The sequence below is a fragment of the Mastomys coucha genome, unplaced genomic scaffold, assembly GCF_008632895.1.
Source record: "Mastomys coucha isolate ucsf_1 unplaced genomic scaffold, UCSF_Mcou_1 pScaffold16, whole genome shotgun sequence".
NCBI classification, from domain to species: domain Eukaryota; kingdom Metazoa; phylum Chordata; class Mammalia; order Rodentia; family Muridae; genus Mastomys; species Mastomys coucha.
In genome coordinates, this window is record NW_022196898.1 from 38,257,910 (window position 1) to 38,279,832 (window position 21,923).

The window sequence follows — 21,923 nt, forward strand, 5'->3', positions numbered from 1 at the left end:
CTGTAGACCAGGCTGGCCTCGAACTCAGAAATCCACCTGCCTCTGCCTCCCAAAGTGCTGGGATTAAAAGCGTGCGGCACCACCGCCAGCCAGAGTTTTATTTTCAAAAAACATTTGTTTTTATTTAATGTGAATGGGTGTTTGGGCTGAAGGCATGTGAGTGTGCCATGTGCATGCAGTGCTGGCAGAGGCCATAAGAAGGCATCAAATCCCTTTAGACTACAGATGAACCAATTTCCAGCCCCAAGGATAAGATTTCTTTCTTTTTCTCTCTTTCTTTCCTTCTTCCTTCCTTCCTTTCTTTCTTTCTCTTTCTTTTTTCTTGTTTTTGTTTTTGTTTTTGTTTTGTTTTTTTTGAGACAGGGTTTCTCAGTGTAGCCCTGGTTGTCCTGTCCTGGAACTTACTCTGTAGACCAGGCAGGCAAACTCAGAAATCCGCCTGTCTCTGCCTCCTAAGTGCTGGGATTAAAGGCATGTGCCATGACTGCCCGGCTTTTCTATTTTTTTTTTTAAAGATTTATTTATTTATTTTTATGTGTATGAGTATACTGTAGCTATACAGATGGCCATGAGCCATTATGTGGCTGCTGGGAATTGAACTCAGGACCTCTGCTCCCTCTGCCCCGCTTGCTCCAGTGTAATACACTGTAGCTGTCTTCAGATGCACCAGAAGAGGGCATCAGATCTCATCACGGGTGGTTGTGAGCCACCATGTGGTTGCTGGGATCCGAACTCAGGACCTTCGGAAGAGCAGTCAGTGCTCTTAGCCGCTGAGCCATTTCGCCAGCCCTATTTTTTTTTTTTATAAGATTTCTTTTTAAAGATTTACTTATGTGCTTATGTGTATAAGTGTTTTGCCTACATATATACTATGTGTACCAAGTACATGTCTGGTGCCTGTAGAGATCAGAAGAAGATATGAGATCCCCCAAAACGAATTACGGATGATTGTGAGTCATCGTGTAGGTGCTGGGAACCAAACCCAGGTCCTCTGCAAGAGCAACAAGCGATTTTAACCACTGAGACATCTCTCCAGCTCCAAAGAGCTAAAGGTTCTTGAGAGTAAAGAAGGAAATGGGGGAGGGGCAGGCAATGGAGAAACAGTTGCCCGAGTCAGAAAGATGGTGGTTAGGGCCCTTGAAGGCCTCCCTCTTAGTTGGCAGTTGCTGCCGGCTTGGGAAAGGCGGAGCTTAACATCTGTTACCTTTCTTCCAAGGTGCCCTTTCTTAAGGCCATTGCTCGGCCATTCTTTGCATCAGTCTTTCTGCCTGGGCTGTGGGCAACCTGAAGACAAAGGGGGCATGGAGAACTTTGTGTCCTGCAGTACCCCAGGCTGCAAAGGTAAGTGTCCCCATCCCTGAAGGACTCTTGGACCTTGGACATGATGATCAACCATAGTGCTTCCTTCATGGAATTGTCCTGTACAGCTATATATGTCTGTACCCTTCAATTTCTATGCACCTTCTCATTTACATGCTCTCTTACTATACATCTTCTCATCTACATAGCTCTCTTACTATGCATCTTCTTGTTTACATAGTGCTATTACTATGCATTTTCTCATTTACATAACAGCCTTTATTTAGCTCCGTTCCCCCATAATGTCCTTGATTTCCCTGGATGCAAGGGGGTTCTGCACAATTCTCTAGTGGGCATGCTTGACAAGGATGGTCGTTCCAGGGCTGGGCTGGGGTTAGCTCAAGCCTCTTTCCCTCCTGGCCTCCTCTAGGTCTCTACTGCCCTACTTGTTTCCGTCTCCTGGACAACACTTGTTCTGTATGTTCCTCTCCGCTCTCCAAGCAGGGGAACCTGGATCTGGAGCTGTGAGTCTCTCAGGGATGGGGGAGGCCGAAGTATGTGGGGGCCGTGGGAATAATGCCCTTCTTCCAGGACATCCTTAGGTCACTGAGATAGTAGGCTTTTACAGGGACTCCAGTGATGAGGAAGGTCCTCAGCTATGGCTGGCTGCAGCTCAGAGAAAGGCCCCCGAGCAGGAGCTGAAACTTCGACAACAACTTCAGAAAGCCCTGGGCATGAACCTTTCAGACAAGTCCACCTCTGAGGCCAAGAGAGCAGGAAACAGGTGGGGATGCTACCTGTCCCATCACATCTGCACAGGCTTCCTGAGTGTTGGCCATTGAGCAGGGACAGGGACTGGAGACAGAGGAGAATGAGCAGAGGAGACTGATTTCCTGAGAGCTTGCCCTCTTGCTTGTAGTAGCTTAGCTTACAGTGGGTGTAGTGGGGTGCTGTGTCTTGAACTCTCCATCCTCCCTCAAAAAAAGAAAAAAGAAACTTCACAGAGCAGGGTGTAGAGTGGCACAGGGCTAGTTCCAGCATTAGGAAGGCAGAGACAGGCAAGTCTCTGTGAATTTAAGGCCAGCCTGGAGTACACAGAGTTCTAGAACAGTCAGGCTATACAGAGAAAGCCTGTCTGCGTGATGGTGGTGGTGGTGGGGAGAGGCACAAAAACAAAACCCCAAACCAAACCAACCAAACAAACAAACAAAAAACCCAAACAACCAACCAACAAAAAGATTTCATAGAAAAGGAGAGAAATGAGCTGGTGTTTGGGGGCAGCCTGCTGGAGGCGAGGAAGCAGTGACCTTCTTTGAGTTTGGAGAATGTAAAACATTTGGGAGGGTAAATAAAGCCCAAGGGTGTGTGTAATTGTATGTCTGTGTGCTCTGTACTGGGTGTGGGACCTCCGTGCTAGAGGCAGTGGGGAAAGACCAGGACAGCTTCACTGGCCTCCTGAGGATCTCAGGGTGCCACACTTATCTCTTTTCTTTCTGTTTTGAGACCTGGTCTCAATGGGTAGACCAGGCTGTCCTGGAATTCTGTGTAGACCAGGCTGGCCTTGAATTTAAGAGAGATCTACTTGCTTTTACTGCCTCGGTGCTGGGATTAAAGGAGTGTAGGGTCATTCCTGGCCTTGGCCTCAAATGTTTGAGTGCTGGGATTACAGATATGCCGCTGTGTCTACTTCTGTTCTCCTTACCACTCTTCCTTTTTCCTCTTTTTCCTCCTCCCTTGTGGGGTCTAACCTTGTACATGCAAGATATGACTTATTTTTTTTTAAGACAGGGTCTCACTATGTAGCCTTGATTTGCCTGGAATTTCAGGTAGATCAGGCTGGCCTTGACCTCAGAGAGATATGCATCTGCTTCTTCAGAATGCTGGGTTTAAAGGTGTTTTCTGTTATCATCAGGCCATTATCACACGCGCATGTGTGCGCGCGCGCACACACACACATACACACACACACACATACACACACATACACACATGAGCACTGCCTGAATTCTTTTTATTTATTGCTTGTTGAAGTAGGATTTTTCTATTTAGCCAAGAATGGCCCAAAACTCCCTTCGCTAGGGCTGGGATTAGCTGGGTGTTTCACACCCTGCTCAAGCTTGTGGTCTTCAAAGATAAGTGTGTGTCTGTTGGGGGGAGGGAGAGAGGTCAGTTTGGTCTATATAGTGAGATCCTGGCTGAACAATCAGAGAAGTCTGAGGCTACTTAGTGAGTTCCATGCTAACCAGATCATTTTGACAAGACCAGAAAGACAAAAAGGAAGGAATGAAGTTAAAGAGGCAGCTTTGAGGTTAAGAGCACTTGGTAGCCAGACAGTGGTGGCATTTGCCTTTAATCCCAGCATTTGGCTTGGGAGGCAGAGGCAGGTGGATAGATATGGAGGCCAGCCTGGTCTACAGAGTGAGTTCCAGGACAGCCAGGTATACACAGAGAAACTCTGGCTCGAAAAACAAACCACAAAACAAAACCACTTGTGCTACTTTCAGAGGACCCCAGGTTCAGTTCCCAGCACCACATTGCAGCTAACAAGTATCTATAATTCCAGGGGGACCCAACACCTTCCTCTAGACTTCCTCTAGTAGCCACTGGACATGCATACTGTACTTACATATAAACAAGCAAAACATAGAGATAGTGAATATTCAGGGACAGAGATGGCATTGTGCTTAATACTTGCTATTCTTCCAGTGGACCTGAGTTCAGTTCCTAGCACCCATGTTAAGGGGTGAGGGACTCCTAAGCTCCAGAAGGGAATCTGCTCTCTCTTCTGAACCAGCCCCCATACATGGGGCAGATGCTGAAATAGACACACACATACAATAAAAAGTTTTAAAGTAAGGAGTAGAGAGAAATTGAATCTATTACTGAGAGCCGCCATGATAGGCTAAGGAGGCAGAACAGCTGGGCACTGTTTCAGCAGTGGTGTCTGAAGACGAGGTTTGAGAGTGTTGGATCTACACTTAGCCAAGGAGAAACAATACGGTCCCAATTTGAAGCCAGGGGATGTCTGCAGAGGCATCCAGCTAGAGCCACCCAGCAACAGGTGCCAAGATGCTTAGCAGGGCTCTGGATTGGAGGTTATCTCTTTAAGGAGTTGCCAACTTAAGAGAAATGGGCTTGATCATCCCCTTCCCTGGGAAGAGAGGGACAGGGGCAGAACCTAAGGGAAGAGGCTTAAGAGAGCAGGAGAGCCTAGCCCATGAAAGGCAAACCATGAGCAAACAGGCTAGGACCAGCAATCCCTCCACAGCTAAGGGACTAGACAATGGGCATGGTTTGTGGGAACATTCTCCATGGCATCAGGATGGATAAAACTAGATCACAAAGCAACTGACAAAGACGGCTTAGAAATGGAGATGGTTTAGGATCTCTTTAATATAACTTTTGCAATTAAAAGGAGGGCTTAATTTACTTATTGAGGCAGGGTTTTACTCTGTAGCCCCTGGCTGGCCCAACATTAGGTATATATACCAGGCTGGCCTTGAATTCAGAGATTGGCTCTGCCTTTGCCTCCCTACTCTTTTTTTTTGGTTTTTCGAGACAGGGTTTCTCTGTGTAGCCTTGGCTGTCCTGGAACTCACTCTGCAGACCAGGCTGGCCTCAAACTCAGAAATCCACCTGTCTCTGCCTCCCAAGCGCTGGGATTAAAGGTGTGCGCCACCACCGCCCGGCCTTAACTCCTCCCTACTCTTACTATGTGGTCCTTGCTGGCCTTGAACTTGTAACCCTCAGTCTCCATAGAATGAAAGTTATGTGTTACCATGCTTGATTCTAAAAAAGGAAGCCTGATAATAAAGAATTGGCTTCACATACAAGGTGCACCACACCAAATGATGTTTCCACATCCCTGTACATTTAGGAGGTGGAAAAGAGACATTGAAGTCTATAAATGCAGTGTAGCAGCAGAGCGCTTGTTAGAGCACAGGCTCAATCTCCAAGCCTGGACTAAGGTACCAGAGGCAGAGAGAGGCCAGGCAGCTGTGGATAAGGTAGTGTCAGAGGGACTGCTCTGAGACTGAGGAATGGAGACCCTTCTAAACAGACTTGAGCCTGCTCCAGCCTCCATTTCTCTAGGGAGTAGGAGGCAAGGACACCTGCTGGAAACAGAGAAGTGGCTGGGAGTGGCATACAGTTTTCAGAGTAGGTGGTAGAGGATGAACTGTCTGCCATGGGGGAAGAGTGTGCAAAGAAACTGGCCCTGGGAGGCTGAGGGATTTCCAGGTAGAATTAAGGGCAGGTGAGTGTGAAGCCTTTGTTCTTGATCAGAGGTTTTTTTGTTTTTGCCTTTGGTGACAGGGTCTCAATATTGTAGGCCAGGTTGGTTTGAAATGTGCGGTGACTGTCCTATCTCAGCTTCCTGAAGACTGATCCTATTGTTTTTTTCTTGCAAATATGGTAGCCGTGAGTTTGAGAGTTGAAGTCTTTTTCTGGGTAGGTAGGAGAGAGGACAGGATGAGTAACTTCAGTAACAGAGATGACTGATTGCCTTTGAGCGGTCAGGACAAGTTGCTGACACTCTGGCTGGGTTGGAGAGTGGGTATTTCAGTTGCTGTGTCCTCATTAAGAGCACTGGCCAAGGAGGATGGCTGAGATGTAAGGTGGGTGGCAGTTAGGGCCTGAGTAGGAACGATGGCTAAGGTTACCCAATGATGACTTTGAGCTTACTGGTCCTTCCTCTCCTCCCAGTGACCAGGACAAAAAGAAAGAAACTCAGAGGAAGCATTCACAACACCTCCCAGAGGCTCATCAGTCTTTTGAGGGGCTCCCCTTTCTCCCAGAACCCCGGTCACCACTTCAGAAACCCGCTATCCTTGAAGAAGCCCTCCCCCAGCCTCAGAACCTCCCGACCCCTCCCACTCACCCCCCCAAATAAAGGAACCAAAAATGGACACAAATATGAATCTTAAATTATTATTATTTCTTCCTGTCACTTACACCCAAGGCAGGGGGCAGGGGTAGATGAAGGGAATGGGAGGGGGGAATGCTTTCCCCCACTAAGGCACTGAGTGGGAAAGCCACAAGGAGAGAGTGTGGAGGCCATTATCCCCACTCTCTGGGACTAAGCCCCAGGTTTCTCCAGCCCTGGGTTCCCCTATCACCTGAAATGCTAAGATGAGGCCCAGGGTACTTGACCTCCCTCCTAATATATTACACATCATCACTTTTTAAATAGATACAGGGACTGGTCCCGCCACCCCTCCCTGTGTGACCCCTCCCCACTGTTGGGGGTACCTGGGCAGCTGTGCAAATGGGCATGGGGGTGCATGGAGAGAGGAGAGCACCGGGCCCCTGAACCTGCCCCTTTCCAGGAGGGGGAAGGGCCACCAGGCCAAAGGGGTAAATAGTGCAAGGCAGAGCCCAGGCCGCAATGGGGGTCCAGCACCCAGCGAGGAAGAGGTGGGGTGAAGATTCTTCCCCACCCCAGGAAAATTGATAGTTAAAAATGTGAAATTGGATTTCAAAAAGACCAACAGAAGAGGCTATGTACAGAACGGGGGTGGATTCAGTCCTAAGAGTGCCCGGCAAGGTCTGAGGAAAGGCTCCCTTTCCTCTAGGTCTGCTCCGCAGCTCACTTTTCCCAGGGGCAAGTGAGTTGCCTAGCCACCGTGTTGGCAAGGGGGCACCCGCTCACAGGCCAGAACGTCTGGGCGTGACGCTAGCTCGCAAAAAGTGGTCGCTGGGGGGCGCTCGCCCTTACAGGGCATGGCCACCAGATGGCGCTAGCTTGCCCGCTCCCCACAAGGCTACCTCAACCCCTCACCCCATCCCACACCCAGCGCCCGCCAGCCCCGGGGCGGCGTGAGTCAGGGGCAGCAAGCAGCAGAGGCGGCTCCGGCTTGCACCTGGGCGGGGAGGTAGGGAGGAGAAGAGGGTAAGACGCCCGGCCCGCCCTGCCCTCTGGCCCCAGGGAGGGAGCGCCAGGAACAAGACATTCCCTGCCCCGGGACGCGGGAGGGGAGGAGGTGGAGAGCTCCCTTAGCTGGGCGGAGCCCTTCTGCTACCCCCAGGGGCGGGCGAGCCAATCAGGCCACCCTGCCCTCTTCTCTAGGACCCCATGACTCAGCGTTGGAACTGGGTGGAGGGGGACTGGGATGGCTCCGTCCTTACAGGCCCAGTCCCCCGGCACCCAAGTCTTTCAAGCCTCCACCTTGTTTCCCCCTCTTACCCTTCCTTTGCCACCCCCCCTTTGCATAATTTACGGCCAGGAAAAAGGAACAGAAACCAGGAAGGAGGGGTCTCGGAAGGGAGGGGCAGTCCACCCCCTCACAGCCAAAACCCAGGGGGCATGGGAGTAGGGCAAGGATTTGGTCCCAAGCCCCAGCCTCCTAGAAACCCGCATAGCCGAAGTGGGACCCCACAAATCAGAGATAGATTATTGCTTCAATTCCCCAGCAGTGGCTGGGGACAGGAACCCCACCTTTACTGTGTGTGTGTGTGTATATACATGTGCAGAGTGTGTGTGTAACACATACACACACACACATATACATACACACATACATACATATATTTCATGTTTAACTCCTTGGACAATCACCCCAATCTAGAGAGCTTGTGCCCCAAAGCCTCAGCTTGTAATTGGAATGAAGGCTCTGGGGGGATGGGGGTTAATTCTGATACCAATAAGGTTCAGTGTCCCTGACCCCAATACCGCTTGTTTCATGTGCTCCCTATTGCTTGGCATGGTGTCCCAGGCCATGTGCTATTCCAGCCTGGCCATTCATCCCTCTTTTAAGAGGACTCCATGGCACCTTCGGCCTGTGGTGTGGTAGGTGTCCCTTCCTCCTCCTCCTCCTCAGGGGGCCCTTGTGTAGTGACTGGGGGTCCTGTGGTGGCCGACTGCTCCCAGAATCGAGCCAGAGAGAGGTGGAAGGTGTCCAGGTGGCCATTGGAGAGGTCAAGGCCAGCAGAGGATGGGGTGGTGATTGAGGGTAGAGGGTAGTGAGGTGGTGCATCATCCTTGCGGCGCCTTCGGGTGCGCACCTCCAGGCAGTTCTGACCCTTGAGATGGCGCTGCAGGTGGTCCTCCTTGGCGAAAGCCTTGTGGCACAGGTGGCACTCATAGGGCCGGTCCCCAGTGTGCAGGTGCATGTGGTTCTTGAGGTCGTAGCTATGCAGGAAGCGGGCTGGGCAGTGTGGGCACGAGTAGGGACGTTCTCCTGTGTGCTTCCTCATGTGAATCTTCAGCTTATCATTCCTAGTACAAGCAGGGGAAAGGGTAGATATTCAGGATGCAGGAGAGGATCCCAGGCCCATCTTAGCCACACCCCCAGGCCTGACCCACTCTTGTTCCTCACTGCTGTTTCCCCACTGCTGCCCTGGGAGAGCCTTTTTGATTGGCCCTTAGCTCAATAGGCCCTGGCACCTTGAGCTCCTCTGCTTCCAGTTCAATCTTCTTGGGCACTAGACCATTCCCGATCATGCTCTTGCTTGTTCTCTTTTGGCCTCCCACCTCGTTCTAGGAACCCACCGGAGAGCTGGCCCTCATGACAATCATCTGCTCTCCTCAGGTCTCATAGTCACCCTTAGCCCATTCTGGGCTGTCCCCACCTGGTGCTCACCTGGTGAAGCGGACACCGCAGACATCACAGGCAAAAGGCTTCTCACCAGTATGGGTCCTCATGTGTCGAGGCAGTTTACCTGCCCCGTGGATTATCTTGTGACAGACTGGGCACTCCTGGGGCATCTGTGAACGGCGTTTACGCACCAGCTTGTCTTGGCCATCCAGGCCTGATGGCAGGGTGTCCTGGTGCAGCGAACTTAGGTAAGCCATCAGGTCAGGATCGATGGGATCTTCATCTGAGCCCAGCTCCTCTGGTGATAGCGAGGGCTCATTACTCTGTGCTAGCCCATAGGCTGGAGGATATACCATCTCTTCTTCTTCTTCCTCACCTTCAAAGACTTCATAGTTCAGGGGGCCCTCAGCAGGTGAGGCGGCACCTGTGGGAGGACTATAGCTATCTCCAAGCCCACTGCCCCCACTGTTACTCACTCTCCCAACCATCTCTTCTTCTTCGTAGGTCAAGGGATGGCTGAGTACTGTGGGGGCCTCAGGGACCAGATGGTTTGCTCTGGCCCCTTTGGTTTGAAGAAAAGCTTTCCGGGGTTTGCGGCTGCGGCGGGCAACGGGTCGAGGTGGCGGCGGTGGTGGTGGTAAGAGGGGCACCTGTGGAGGGTTGTCTTCACCATTGGGCATTCCTGAGGCTGAGGCGGTGGTGGTAGCAGTAGCGAAAGCTTCCAGGTACTGTCGGGCTCGCTCACAGTCATCCTCATCTGGGCTTGGGGCTTCGAGCCCACTGCCTTGTAGAATCTCCATGCAGGCAGCAATGACACATGGGATTTCCAGTAGCCGAGCGGCTTGGAGTACAGCCGGCATATTGGCGCTGCTGGTGGTCAGTGTGGCTGTGTAGGCAAACTCGAGCAGGGCACCTAGGGCTTCTGGCCCTACAAAGTCCAGCTCACACACACCGGCCCCTGCTCCCCCGGCAGCCGTCCCACCACCCCCTGTTCCCATCACAGTCCCCCCTCCACCCTCTGTAAAGAGCTTCTTGAAGTAGTGGCTACAGGCAGCCAGCACAGCCCTGTGGGTGCGGTACTCAAGCCCCTGCGTCCTGATGGTGAGGTCACACAGATGGCCCAGCTGGCGCTGTTCGTTCAGGCAGCTCAGGAGCTCACTGCTGTGGTCTGGGAATGGGATTCCAATCAGGTCATCCTCAGGGCTCCCCATCTTCTCCTGCAGGGTCAAGTAGAGAGAGGGTGAGGTTAAGAGCGCTTATTCTGGAGAGATGGCTCAGCGGTTAACAGCACTGACTGCTCTTCCAGAGGTCCTGAGTTCAATTCCCAGCAACCACATGGTGGCTCACAACCATCGGTTGTGGGATCTGATGCCTTCTTCTGGTGTGCTTGAAGAAAGCAATGGTGGTGTACTCATATGTCTAAAATAAATAAATAAATCTCAAAAAGAGAGCTTATTCTGGCCCATAACCTCTCAAATGTGACTACCTTCCATGTCATGCACAAGGAAACTTCGGTGCGGTAGATAAAGCAACTGGCTTTCCAGGTGCGGTGCCAAATGAGTAGAGTCAGCAGACCCAGACCACCTTCCTGGTTCTCACACTGCTCTAGCTGCTTCTGCAGGCCCGCCTTCCTGTGACTTTCGACAGACTTCCATTTCACTGTCCCCATCCCCTGATCCCTTCAGATGAAGCACTGGTCTGGGAGGGAGGCAAGATACTGGAGTCCTGGTTTAAGGTTCAAGAAAAACTAACTGAAAGACCCATGCTTGTCATCTGGAAAATGAATAATGGTGTGTGTTGGAGTCACCACACAGCTCTGGTAGAGGTCAGGCTTGGCTGGGTTCTGTCACAAGCATACAACCCAACAAACAAAAGGAGCCACCCTTCCCCCCCTCCAAGCCCCTCCCCAAGCTACATTCCCCCAGCCACCAAAAGTTCATCTTTCCTTCAAGTTCCCCGCTCCCCACATCCTCCCTCCCTCATGGGCTAAGGAACAGCTATGCAGTGCTGGGGTGTCACTGGGCAGGTACTTCCTGCGCCCCCACAGATAAGCATCACTGTCAAAAAGCTAAGTCCCACCCCTCCTCTCCCCTCCCCACTTAAACTATTCTCTTTCTTTCTCCCCCACCCCCTCTCTCATTCCAGGAAAGCATGCCTCTCCTCTCCGGAGGCCATAGGTCTACCTTAGAGTCTCTCCCCACAGGGCCCAGCCCACCGTCCATCACAGGGGTCAGGTGGAAAAGGATTGTGGAGTGGCCTAGTTGAATGACCTTCAACGAGTCATTATGGTGAGGGGTAAATGCAGCTAGGTATGGCCCAGTGCCTAACACACAGCAGGAGCTCAGTTCCTGGTGTGGCCTATATTTTCCTGTTAAGAAGGGGTTGGGAACACCAGGCATAGTGTCGCACACACGCCTTAAATCCCAACACTTGGGAGGCAGAGGTAGGCAGATCTCTAAGAGTTCAAGGTCAGTCTGGTCTACATAGTTAAGTTCCAGGACAGCCAGGGCTATGTCAGGAGACCCTGCCTCAAACAAACAAAACCCCCAAACAATCAACAAACTAACCAACCAACCAAAAACCCAAACCAAAAACACAACACAAAAACAAAGCCAGGGCTGGGAAGTACAGCTGCAAAGGCTCTGCTGTCAGTCCTGATACTTGTTAGTCTAGAGCTACTAGAGACTGGAACCGTTCTGGGCTCAGGAGTCACCCAGGCTTGAGTTTGAATTCTTAGCTCTGTGATCTTAAGCAAGTGATTTTATCTCTGAGCCTCTTTCCTCATCTGTGACACTGGATAATTCCAGCTGACCCCAGGGGTTGTCGCGAGGGGTAAATCAGGCCAGGTGTGGCATAATGCCTAACACACACAGTAGGGGCTCAGTCAGTAGTCTGGCCTCAGGGTAGATTCCAGGACACATGTGGCCTCAGCGGAGACTAGGAGATGGGCCTGCCTCTTCCGTCCCTGAATGTACCCTGAGGGAGCCGGGTTACTACGGAGCTACTTGACCTTGGACAAGTCATTTCCTTTCAGAGGCCTCCTCAACTGTAATATGAAAGGCTAGTCCAGACAATCCTTAGGGTGAATTGGGTTGATCAACCCTGGCCATCTATGGGAAAGAGTTTTGGGGGGTGGGGGTATAAGTGAGGGGCTACTTATTTCCTCTTTAGGACACAACACTGTCACAGTGGTCACCTTCACTACAAAGCCAGAGCGCCTACATGGGAGTACTAAGTAAATGGTATCCACTTATTTGGCAGCTACACCTGGGAATCCTTAGGTATCTCACCTGTTCCCACTTTTTTTTTCTTTTTTTTTGGTTTTTCGAGACAGGGTTTCTCTGTTTAGCCCTGGCTGCCCTGGAACTCACTCTGTAGACCAGACTAGCCTCGAACTCAGACATCCACCTGCCTCTGCCTCCCAAGTGCTGGGATTAAAGGTGTGCACCACCACCGCCCTGCCACTGGTTCCTGCTTTAAGTTCCCAAACCACTTCCCGCCCTTGGGGGACCAAGCAGTCTGGGAGTCTCCCAGTACTTTACATATGGTACAAGAGGCAAATAGCCCCAGGACTTAAGGACAAATTAAAAATTAGGTGGGCAGCAGTGGGCACCCTCCAGGGTCCAAGTGCATGTCCCTCTTAAGGACAAGTGGAGCTATCCCTTCTACCCATTGGCTGGGAACTGGGTACCTGGAGGCACGTGGCTCACCCTATCCTTCACCCTCCTTTCCTACCTACTCCACCCATTCCCGTTGGTAAACACGCCTCCTTTCTCCCACCCCAGGGCTGATCTCTGTGGCAACTTGGTACGGCAGGTGTACTGTACCGATTGGCTGATCTTGCTGTCAGGTCACAGGCTCAGAGTAGTTCACCACCAACACACAAGGCTTGGGCAAGGGTGGGTGCTTTAACTCCTTAAGCCCAAATCCAATGCCTATGGCCACAAGGTATCGAGGAAGGACTAGATAGGCAGATGGCATACAGGGCAGGAGAGGGTGTTCTGGGAAATTCCCTAGCCCTGGCACCCATACCACCTGAGGTGCCACCTGGAACTATGCTAGTGCCAACCAGGCCAAGGGGGCACTCCTAGCCCTATCATATGGGAGGAGTTGGTCGGGTGGAGGCCTCCCCTTCTTTCTGCCAGGGTGGGGCACTGGTGCCAGTATGCCCACCCCACCTTGGGCACCCTTCCCACATCTGTATCCCAGAAGGCCCAGTCCCCTGACGCCCCATGTAGGCAGCCCATCCCCGCCCAGCCTGGCATGCCCCCTCTTGCTAAGACCTTGTGGGCATGGGTGTGTGTGGTGGTTGGGGGGGCAGCTATGCCAGGGAACCAGGCAAGGTCTGTTTGGTCTGTTTGCCTGGTAGGGGAAAGAACTGGGGGCCACGCCCCATCACTCCCCTCTTTCTCGACACTACCCCCCCAGGCTCCCCTCATTGTCAGGCCTGCTAGACCGGCCAAGCCAGTGGGCAGCTTTCTTGAAACCGGGCCCTGTGTCAAGCCTGCACCATCTTTGGTGGGGGAAAACTCAGGGTGACAATGGTGAGAGCTCTGATCACCTACCATCAGTACCTAGAGCACCTGCCAGTGTGTGTCCACCATCAAACCACCAAGAGGAGGCACTGGCTGACTTAGACAAAGGCAACTGGAATCTCCCAGGTGCTGACCTTAGCCAGCTTCCACACTAGGGCTGAGGGGCTAGAGAGCCAACCCTGCTGGCCTGAGCCAGCTGAAGGGCAGACATAGGAGGCCCTGAATGGGGCAGCTGAATAAAGCTGGCCCCCCCTTCTCCCCACCTTGGGGATTAGGGACTGAGGCTTAGTGTGGGGGGCAGCCGGCAGAAGCAGGATTAGTGGCGTAGAAAATAGATGTGGGCGCACAGAGTATCCCCCTCCCATTCCAAGGCCCCTTCTCCCAGCTCCACCAGGGAGCCAGATAGGTGTCTGGCCCGGCTTTTTCTGAAGCTTGGAGGCTGAGAAGTTGAGGGCCAAGCTGAAACACCTCCTGCTAGGGACGACTGAGACCCAGTGCTCCAGGTGCCTGGGCTGGCCACCCCTCCCCCTTCTTTCTCCTTTCTGCCCCAACCCCCCCCAACCCCAGCTCCAGCCTCAGGTTCTCTTCCTGTTTTTTTGGAACCCAGTTTGCACGAAGCTAGGGCTTTGGCCTGTGGCTGGACCAGAGGGGTAGGGAAATTAGACAGCCAATCCAAAGTCCTCGGGGACCCAGGAATTCTTAGTTCATGGTTCCTTCCATCCTTTCTCAAGACTTCTAGGGCCAAAGAAACACAGGTATCTGAAGTGCCCAGTTTCAGGCAGGTGAGGTGGCTGAGCCACATGTCACTAGAGGATTAGAAGAGCCTCCATAGAGGGGGCCAAAAGACGGGTCCTGGGCCCAGGGATGCTAAAGACACCCTCGGAGCCCTACCCTCCAGCCCCTCTAAACTTCTACAAGCCTTTCCCATCCCCCATGTGGCGCTTCCCCCCTCCTAACCTCACCACCCCCGGCACTCACACTTCCTGGGGGCCGAGGCGGGGAAGAGAGACCGCAAGCCACGAAGGGGGAAGGAGGCGAGGGGAGCCGGCTGCTTCCCGGTGCTGTGGGGGTTAAGCTCCCACCAAGTCCCCCGATCCTGGTGCAGGGGCTCCAGATAGAGGAACACCGCAGCTGCTTCTTTGTATTTTCTTTCTGTAACATCAGCTCTAGCACACAGCTCTTTAGCCCATCAAGGAGAATGGAACAAGATAAAGATGGCGGAGAAAGGAATGGGGCACCGCTTTTCCAGTCTCATCTCACCACCTCTGGGAACCCCAGCTCATCAGCTGCCCTTTATTTTTGGGCTTTCGAGTGGACTTCTCTTTTCCTTTCTGATCCTTTCCTACCTTCTGTGGGCCTTGTCTTCCCAGCACAAGATTGAACCTTGGTTCCCTTCCTTAGCCCTTATGGGCTTCCTACCATATGACCTCTCCACCAGGCCTATTCCTGGAACTCCTGCTAGGAAGCATCGCCACACAGAGTTTCTCTCCCTCTTCCCAAAACTTCTCCCAATGAAGCATCACCTCCTTAGCCTAACATTTACCATGCTCCAAGCATCCCTTCACGCCTGTGTGGAGTAGAGGCCAGAGGAACTGAGTGGAGACCAGGGCTTGTTCTGCAAGGCCTGGTCTTATGAAGAGATGGCTGAGTTTTGGGTACCTGTACCTGTCTTCTGGAGGAAGCAGAGGACCAAAACTTGGGAGCCACTTGGAGAAAAGAGGTGGCAGAGTTGGGGTGTGCAGAGAGAGCGGATGTGGGGTAAGGGGGATAGTGAGCGCCTCTGCCCGTCAGAGTTTCCAGCCCTGAGGCTACTGGACTTCCCCGAGAGTGCCCACCCTGAGCCAGGTAACTAACTATCTGCTTGGACAGACCCCGGTCATCAGGGCTTCCAGCACAGTCTGGGCAATGCCAGCTCTCCTTAAGGCTAAGGAGACTTCACAAAGTGCCAGGGTCTACCTTGTATCCCCCTCCCCCCCAGCCATGTCTTTTGGCTGGGTAACCAAGCTGGCTGGTAACCTCACACCCGCTTAGCCGCAGGCAGAAACCTGAGCCCCCCAAGCCCCAGAAGACACCCCAGCCGGGTCCCCGGAGCCCAGCTCCCTGCCAGCCTGTCCAACCTCCTGGCCTGGCCCAGCAAGCACAGCTTCCATAGGGACCCTTCTGCCTTTCTTGGTCCTCTTGGATCCCTTACACACTGAAGTCCCCCCCCTTCCACCCAGTACCTCAGCTCCTCTGTTCCCTAAAGCCTCCAATGAAATCTGGGCACCCCCTTCCTAGCCTGTTTTTAGTCCTCCTCTAACCCTTGGCCATTTCTAGGCCTCCGAGCCTCCCCTGGGGCCTGACCTCCTGAGCCAGAGCTGGGCCTACTCACCTGAACGCTGAGGGGCCTTGCCGGCAACTCCTCCTGGCCCCTGGGGGCAGCACGTTGGGAGGGGTGGAGGGATAACTTGGGGGGGTAGGGTGACTGTTCCCCACTCCAGCTCCCTCCTTCAAAGGGGCCGCCTACGACGGGGCCCAGCCCCTCCCTCTACAGCCTTAACCCTCTGGGTGCTGTCCCCCTCCCCCCAGCTTGGAGGGAGGGGTTACAGAAGGACTGGCAGCGTGGGAGAAGGCCCAGAGTCTCTGCCTACAGTGCCCAAAACCTCAGCTGTCCCCACCCCCGCCTGTCCTTACTCAGTCCTAAAAGGGGAAAAAGGTGAGGGGTAGGAAAGGTAGGAGCCAGCCCAGTCTAGGAGGACAGAGGTGAGGAGGAGCAATGGGAGAGGTTGTTGGAGGTGGGACCAGGAGAAGGAAGAAGGGAGGGGAGGGGACAGAAGACAGCCTTGGCCAAATTGGGAGGAGGGGAACTCTGGACAGTCAGTGCCAGGGGTGACAGGTGCCTAGGTCCCAGCCCCTCAGGGTATATGGGACTAGGGGAACATAAAGAGACCCTCCAGACCCTAATAAGCTCTTGCCCCGTTCCAGGAGCTGTCCGGATTCTCTTCACCTTGTACCAGGCTGGGGCCCTCAGGGGCTGGGCAAGGCGGCACCCGCCCTCCTCATAGCCTCACCCCAAACCCACTCACATACCACAGTTCCTAGCCAGGGCGCCGGCCCTGCCAACCAGGCCAGGGGGCAGCACTCATGCCAGACCCCAGTGACCAGGGGGACAGAGCTGGCTGAGGAGGGGTAGACATACTGGGGGAGCTGTAGGCACCGAAAGAGGAAGGAGCTGGGAGGGGGCATCTGCTGGGAAGCTCCTCGCCCCACCCCTTGCGCAAGCTACTGCTACCCCGGCTGGTTGGGTGGGACCCGCCTGGGCCTCAGGGGGCAACTCAGGAAAGCAAGCTCTTAGATGAACTGGGTGGGCCACAAAATGTCATGAAACCCTTGGGATTTCTTATTCTTGGAATGAAAGGTGCCCCAATATCCTCCAAACAGTAGGCCATCCTGATAGGCTCAGGGAGAATCATAGAAATGCCCCTGAAGATACCCGCTCCCTGCTACCCCCAACAGCTGCTGGCTCGGTGCCGCTGGCCTGCTGCTCCTCACCGGCTCCCGGCCTGGCTGGCAGCTACCCACCAGGATGCTGGCAGTCCTGCTCGCCTCTCCCTCCTACCCCCTGCTCGCAGTGCCCTATGCCAACTGTGGGCCTGGGGTGGGGGAGGGTCACTTCTGTGCCTTGGTGCCAGGCAGGCGGGCCCAAGCCCCTGAGGTCCTATAGATAAGCCCCAAGACCCTGTCCTTAAGCCACCTCCTTAAGAGGAAGCCTACTGCTTAGGGCAGATACAGAGAACGGATAGGCCTATGAGCAGTTAGCGAGGGATCCACGCCCCAAGGTGGGGACCAGTGTCTCTCCAGTCACCAGGCGCCAATCTCCCAGCATTCCCCTTACAAACGCTTGGGCACCAAAGTCCCTGCAATTCCAAAGAGCCCCGGTCTAATGCCTATAGCCTGTGAGGGAGTAGGGTGGGGCTGCTCCCTGCCCTTTGATCCCCATAAAGGGAGGGAACTAGCCTGGAGGGCAGGGGGCAGGGAAGGAGTTCATGGGGCCCCTTATTTCCCCTGCCAGGGGCATCAGGGCAGGGTGTGGGCATCTCTTGGGTGGGGCTCATCCTAAGGTGAGGATGGGTAGTATGTCTCAGCAATGAGAGATGGATGTCAATACGTGGTGTCATATGGGAATGCATTGACAAGAACAAAGTAAGGAGAATACAGAGGGTTTCTGTTGCAACCCATTCCAGGAGTGACTTTTACCCTTACCCAGAAACACTTAGACATGGCCAAACTGAGAACTCAAGGACTACAACTCCCAGTATGCACCACAACTACTTTACATGTCCACTGGGAATTGTAGTTCCCTGTAGAAGCCCTGGGTTTCTCTTCCCAAGAGCTTAGCTGGTAGGTTAGAGAAAGAATGGCCACAGACCTAAGTGGAACACTATTTAAGAAGAGTAAGACAGGTTAGTAGGTCCATGGTGGGGAAAGAAGACCCCCTTACTCCAGGCAAAGGGGAAAGAAAGGAGGAAGGAAGGAGAAGAGGATGTCTGTTGAAAGGGGTATATGGTTGGGGAGGAGCTGGGGGGGGGGAGTGGAAACAGGAAGGAAACTGAAGCCAGAGACATGAAGTCGAAAGCAAGGTCTTGGGGGAGCCCCACTCTGAGGCGTGGCAGAGACTGGGAAGGTATTTCTCCTACCATTCTGGTGACCCGCAAAGGTATAGGAGGAATTAGTGATGTTAAGTAATAACCAATTAATGTATGTATGTGTGTGTGTGTCGGGGTGGGGGGGTGACTGGCTCCATCCGTTTGCCATCAACCCTCTTTTGCCAAGGGTACCCTCAAAGTCTGGATGTGGCATAAGTATTTGCAGGTTAGGAATCTCTGAAGGTGCTAGGAAAGCTAAAAGGCAGAGGAAGAATTTTGGGCAAGGAAGGACTTAGTCTGATGGTGACCACTGCGGCGGGAGGCATGTGTGGGGTTAGGTCCAGGTGTGAAGTCGAGGTAAGGGCAGGGCAGAGACCTCAGGAGCTAGGAAGCCTCAGGAAGAGATGGCTAAAGGGTCCCCCTGCTTCCTACCCATCGCAGACTGTGGGCCACACAGAGGGACGCCTTCTTTGGCCTCACTGAAGCATTTGCTAAAGGTACCTGGACTAGCATGGCCTGTGAACAGAAAAGATATGGCATCTCAGGAAGCCAGATGGCAGCTGGGTGTCTTTCCCTGGTGGAGATGGATAACAGATCTACTTTGAGAACACCTTTTTCTGGGGTTCCTGAAGTTCTGTGACAAATGCTGACAGGCCACAGGGTTATTGCCAAGGGCTTAGGTGTGGTGGTAATGGGGTCTTTCACCCTCCAGTTCTTGATCAGTCATTCTATCCCTTCTCCTTCCTCAGTCCCCCAGGCCCGCATTGGCACCTGGCCGTTTGTGTGTTGGCAGGACTGGAGGGGGCGCAGCAAGACAACTTCAAACTGTCCGGGCAAAACGTCAAGTTTACTCACGAGTTTACTCAGCAGGAGGAGGGGGGAGAGGACAGAGCAGGCACACCCCATGCCAGGGTCCTAGCCATCTGCCTATCTCTACTTTCCTCCCCCAACCCTCCTTTTTAGCCCTAGGCCAAAACAGGCACAAACCCCAAGGCGTGGTGGCAGGGCTGTCTTAACTCTCAGGAAGGTCAGAGAGCTAAGCCGGCTGGAGGCAGGAAGCCCTGAAGCAGGCCCAGAGGCTTCCATCAGAGGGCAGTGCCCTGCCTGGAACCCATTTACTCCCCATCCTAGGTCTTTGGCCTTGGGCCAAAAGAACTGGGTCTCTCTCTTTCAGCCATCAAAAGGAGGGCCTTGCCTCCTCCACCTGAGCAGTCTGCTGGCCTAGTAAGTTCTGACCCCCAAATGGCCACTCTTGGCCTGGGCCTCAGGTACCAACACCAGGCCATTGGGGATCCCATTCATCTTAGCCTTGGCTGGGAATGGGGGGCCAGCGCACTATCTGACCTACTTCCCTTTCCTCCCCACCTGTTTTCACTCTCAGCTTCTCTCCCCAAGCCTTCACTGTCCCCACCCCAGAGGTGCTCCACCCCCCCATGCCTGCTGGGTCCCCTCCCCCACTCTTCCCCAGGGTGCCAAGTGCAAGCACACAAAGGGCCCGATGGTGCATTGTTAGCCCAGCCCCCGCTGCCCGCCGCGCCCTCCTGGGGCAGGCACTAGGCCAAGGAGGAGCTGGGGGCGGTGGGTGCCAGGGGGCACCATGGGGAAGGGGTAAGAGGAGAGCACCTGTCTCCCAGCCACTGCGGCTGTAGCACCTGGACTGAGTAGTAGTGTAGGGCCCCATTAGAGCAGGCCTGTCTCCTTGACACCTGAGCCTAGTGGGCACTGCCTGCTTTCTTCCCAAGAGCCCCTTTCGGGTGGTATTAACCCCTTCCTGACCCCAGCCTGGTGATGGTGGTACCCAAGGGAGGGGGGCAGTGTCTGGGGGTGTCAGCAGGCAACAGCGTGCCTACAGCAACCATGTAACAGGCACGCTGGGGGAACTGGGGTCCCGGGGGCCAGGGACAGGAGGCACTGGCAGAGATTTCTCCTTGTTTCATCAGCTGCTCCAGGGGGAGCCCCCTGTCCTCCTCCCCAGTTACCACGAAGGAGGAACACTAACTACCGTCCAAACCAAGTCAGAAATCTGCCCTTCTCCTGCCCAGCACAATACTTTTATGCCCAGTATCTCCTCCCAATCTAATGTCCACTCCATGCCAGCTCCATAAACAGTGCCAGGAGGGTACAGGGGTGACCAAACCAGTTGGTGTGTGTGGGGTAGCAAAGAGCAACCCAATAATCCTCCAGGCCTTAGCGCCCCCCCCCCAACCAAAACACACACTGCCTCAGGGAACAGAGAGTTCCTATCTTGGTTTATTTAACTCCTCACTTCCCAATCTGGCTCCCCCCAACCCTTGATAAACGGTCCCCTCCTCTAGGAATAAGTTGGGGGAAGGAGAAATAGCTGCGCTGACTCATTCCCATTCTCAGCTGCAGCTAGGGGTCTCCAAGGCATTCGGGCGGGGGTCAATTCAAGAACGCCCTCCACCTGGCCCGGAAGCCAGGACAGCTTGCCGGTCTCCCCCTCTCCCCAGCACCCACTTCCGGTGTCCCAAACTAGGTCAGCAGTGCTCGTTTCCTGTGGGTCAGCTAGCACCGGCGCCTCTGCCCCTCCCCTGCTCCGGACCCAGGCTCTCCGCCTTACCCCCCCCGCCCCCCAGGGCGCCCCGAGGTCTCACCACGTCTCAGCCGCCCTTTGATACATGGGGGTTGTGCGGGGCGGGGGGCAGGGGACCCGCCCTCTCTCCAAACACTAGCAGGGCCGGGGCGCCTGGGCAGGCACGTGTCCGGGCACAACCCGCTGCCCACGCTGCCCCCCCCACTCCCGCCCCCCCGCTCTGGCCAGGACACGTCGCTCTCTTACTTGGGTGGGGTGGGAGGAGGGGAGAGAAAGCTGGAAATGGAAAGCAGCGCCCCCCACCCCTTTGAATGGCCAACCTCAGACAGCGGTGCGCACTAGGTTTCTACCACACAGCGACCCCCACTCTGCTTAAGGGCAGGTGCGCCGGCGCCGGCGGCAAGACCGCTGGTAGGTCGAGTTCTTATCACCCACCCTCGCACAGGAGTTGTGAGAGCAAAAAGCCGACTTTGAAAAGGTGGCGGTGGGCCCTGAGGCTTGAGAGACGGGAATGTGATTGCGGAGCGGGAGGGGCAGAGGGGTCGTTCTGCTGAGCCGCACAACCGCTGGAGAGACGACGCGGCTCTGGAAGCGCAAGAAACTGAATAGTCCAGCCGGTAACTTTCCCCCAAGCTGCGGTTCCTCCCGCCGCCCCCCACCCCCCCATGCCACTGGCCTGGGTCCAGCCCACCGTGCCAGGGGGGCGCGGAGCTGGGTGGGTGGGTGGGGACACGCGTTGTCCTAGTTAAGAGTCCATCAGGGTTTCCATTCCCTCCATTCGGTCGGGCCTGGGGTCTCCCCCTAAAGTCACAAAAGCGACTGGGGGTTGGGGGGAAGTTCAGTGCAGCTTACCCCGTCTCCATCCCGTAGCTCACAGTCTGTCTGATATTAGAAGTGCAAAAGAAAGTTTCTGGAGACCCCCCGCTCAGAGTTGAGGGGGAGACCGTAGTTCTCTACCTTTCCTCCAAGTTAAAACCAATTCCAAAGACCCAGGAAAGCTACAGCGAACGAGACTGGTTGAAATCTGGTGTGTGTGTGTGTGTGTGTGGGTACGTGTGTGTACAGGGGTCTCACAGGACGCACGAAGGACACTGCAGTAGGCTCGAGTCTAGTGGACCCCGAGCTAAGGGACAAAAAGTGGGGTTCACTTACCTCTCAGCCGTCGGGTCCGCTCGCTGGAGCTGCAGAGGCACAGGGTGTAGGAAGAAGCGCGTCCCCCGCCAGGCTGGGGGGCTTGGGGCCCTGCTCCGGTCCTGGTCAGAAGGCCGCGGTCAGTGGCTCGCTGCTCGTTGCTGGGGGGCTCCTCCTCCGCCACCCTTTGCCTCCTCCTGCTGCCCGCCCCCCCTTGACCGCGGAGAGCCGTACATTCACCTGG

The 21,923-nt window shown here is 54.4% G+C and overlaps 2 protein-coding genes and 1 long non-coding RNA gene across 10 annotated transcripts in view; 2 read left to right on the top strand and 1 right to left on the bottom strand.

Annotated features, from left to right (window-relative positions):
• The window catches only part of Dcst2 (DC-STAMP domain containing 2), a 13,475-nt gene extending 7,263 nt beyond the window's left edge, over positions 1 to 6,212 (top strand). For 4 of the 5 annotated variants that reach the window (XM_031374502.1, XM_031374500.1, XM_031374501.1 and 1 more), the window contains exons 12-15: positions 1,217 to 1,341; positions 1,730 to 1,823; positions 1,928 to 2,083; positions 6,004 to 6,212. In XM_031374502.1, the coding sequence (XP_031230362.1) occupies positions 1,217 to 1,341; positions 1,730 to 1,823; positions 1,928 to 2,083; positions 6,004 to 6,190 (562 nt within the window). In that variant the 3' untranslated portion in view covers positions 6,191 to 6,212. Of the gene's footprint in view, positions 1 to 1,216; positions 1,342 to 1,729; positions 1,824 to 1,917; positions 2,084 to 6,003 lie in introns of those variants that run through there. The other variant, XM_031374504.1, reaches the window with a different exon arrangement.
• Positions 6,213 to 6,214: 2 nt separating this feature from the next.
• Zbtb7b (zinc finger and BTB domain containing 7B) lies at positions 6,215 to 21,923 on the bottom strand. Of its 3 annotated transcripts, none has more exons than XM_031374507.1 (3): positions 21,701 to 21,923; positions 8,880 to 10,051; positions 6,215 to 8,515 (listed from the first exon to the last, which is right to left on the bottom strand). In XM_031374507.1, the coding sequence occupies exons 2-3, from the start codon at positions 10,043 to 10,045 to the stop codon at positions 8,050 to 8,052; spliced, it is 1,632 nt and encodes a 543-aa protein (XP_031230367.1). In that variant the 5' UTR covers positions 10,046 to 10,051; positions 21,701 to 21,923; the 3' UTR covers positions 6,215 to 8,049. The 3 variants fall into 3 exon arrangements, with proteins under 3 accessions (XP_031230367.1, XP_031230368.1, XP_031230366.1); XM_031374508.1 differs by lacking the exon at positions 21,701 to 21,923 and adding an exon at positions 15,741 to 16,348; XM_031374506.1 differs by lacking the exon at positions 21,701 to 21,923 and adding an exon at positions 14,348 to 14,683.
• LOC116093177 overlaps positions 20,790 to 21,923 on the top strand; it is a 16,592-nt gene continuing 15,458 nt past the window's right edge. Inside the window, exon 1 of one of the 2 annotated variants that reach the window (XR_004119654.1) lies at positions 20,790 to 20,959. This is a non-coding gene — a long non-coding RNA (uncharacterized LOC116093177). Of the gene's footprint in view, positions 20,960 to 21,042; positions 21,166 to 21,923 lie in introns of those variants that run through there. The other variant, XR_004119655.1, reaches the window with a different exon arrangement.

Excerpts from the sequence above, each read along its gene's own strand:
- Zbtb7b (XM_031374506.1), bottom strand. The coding sequence starts at position 14,530 with ATGTTACAGAAAGAAAATACAAAGAAGCAGCTGCGGTGTTCCTCTATC. Across the intron at positions 10,052-14,347 it reads CGCCTCGGCCCCCAGGAAGT|GAGAAGATGGGGAGCCCTGA; the intron begins GTGAGTGCCGGG and ends TTGACCCTGCAG. Across the intron at positions 8,516-8,879 it reads TGCGGTGTCCGCTTCACCAG|GAATGATAAGCTGAAGATTC; the intron begins GTGAGCACCAGG and ends TGCTTGTACTAG.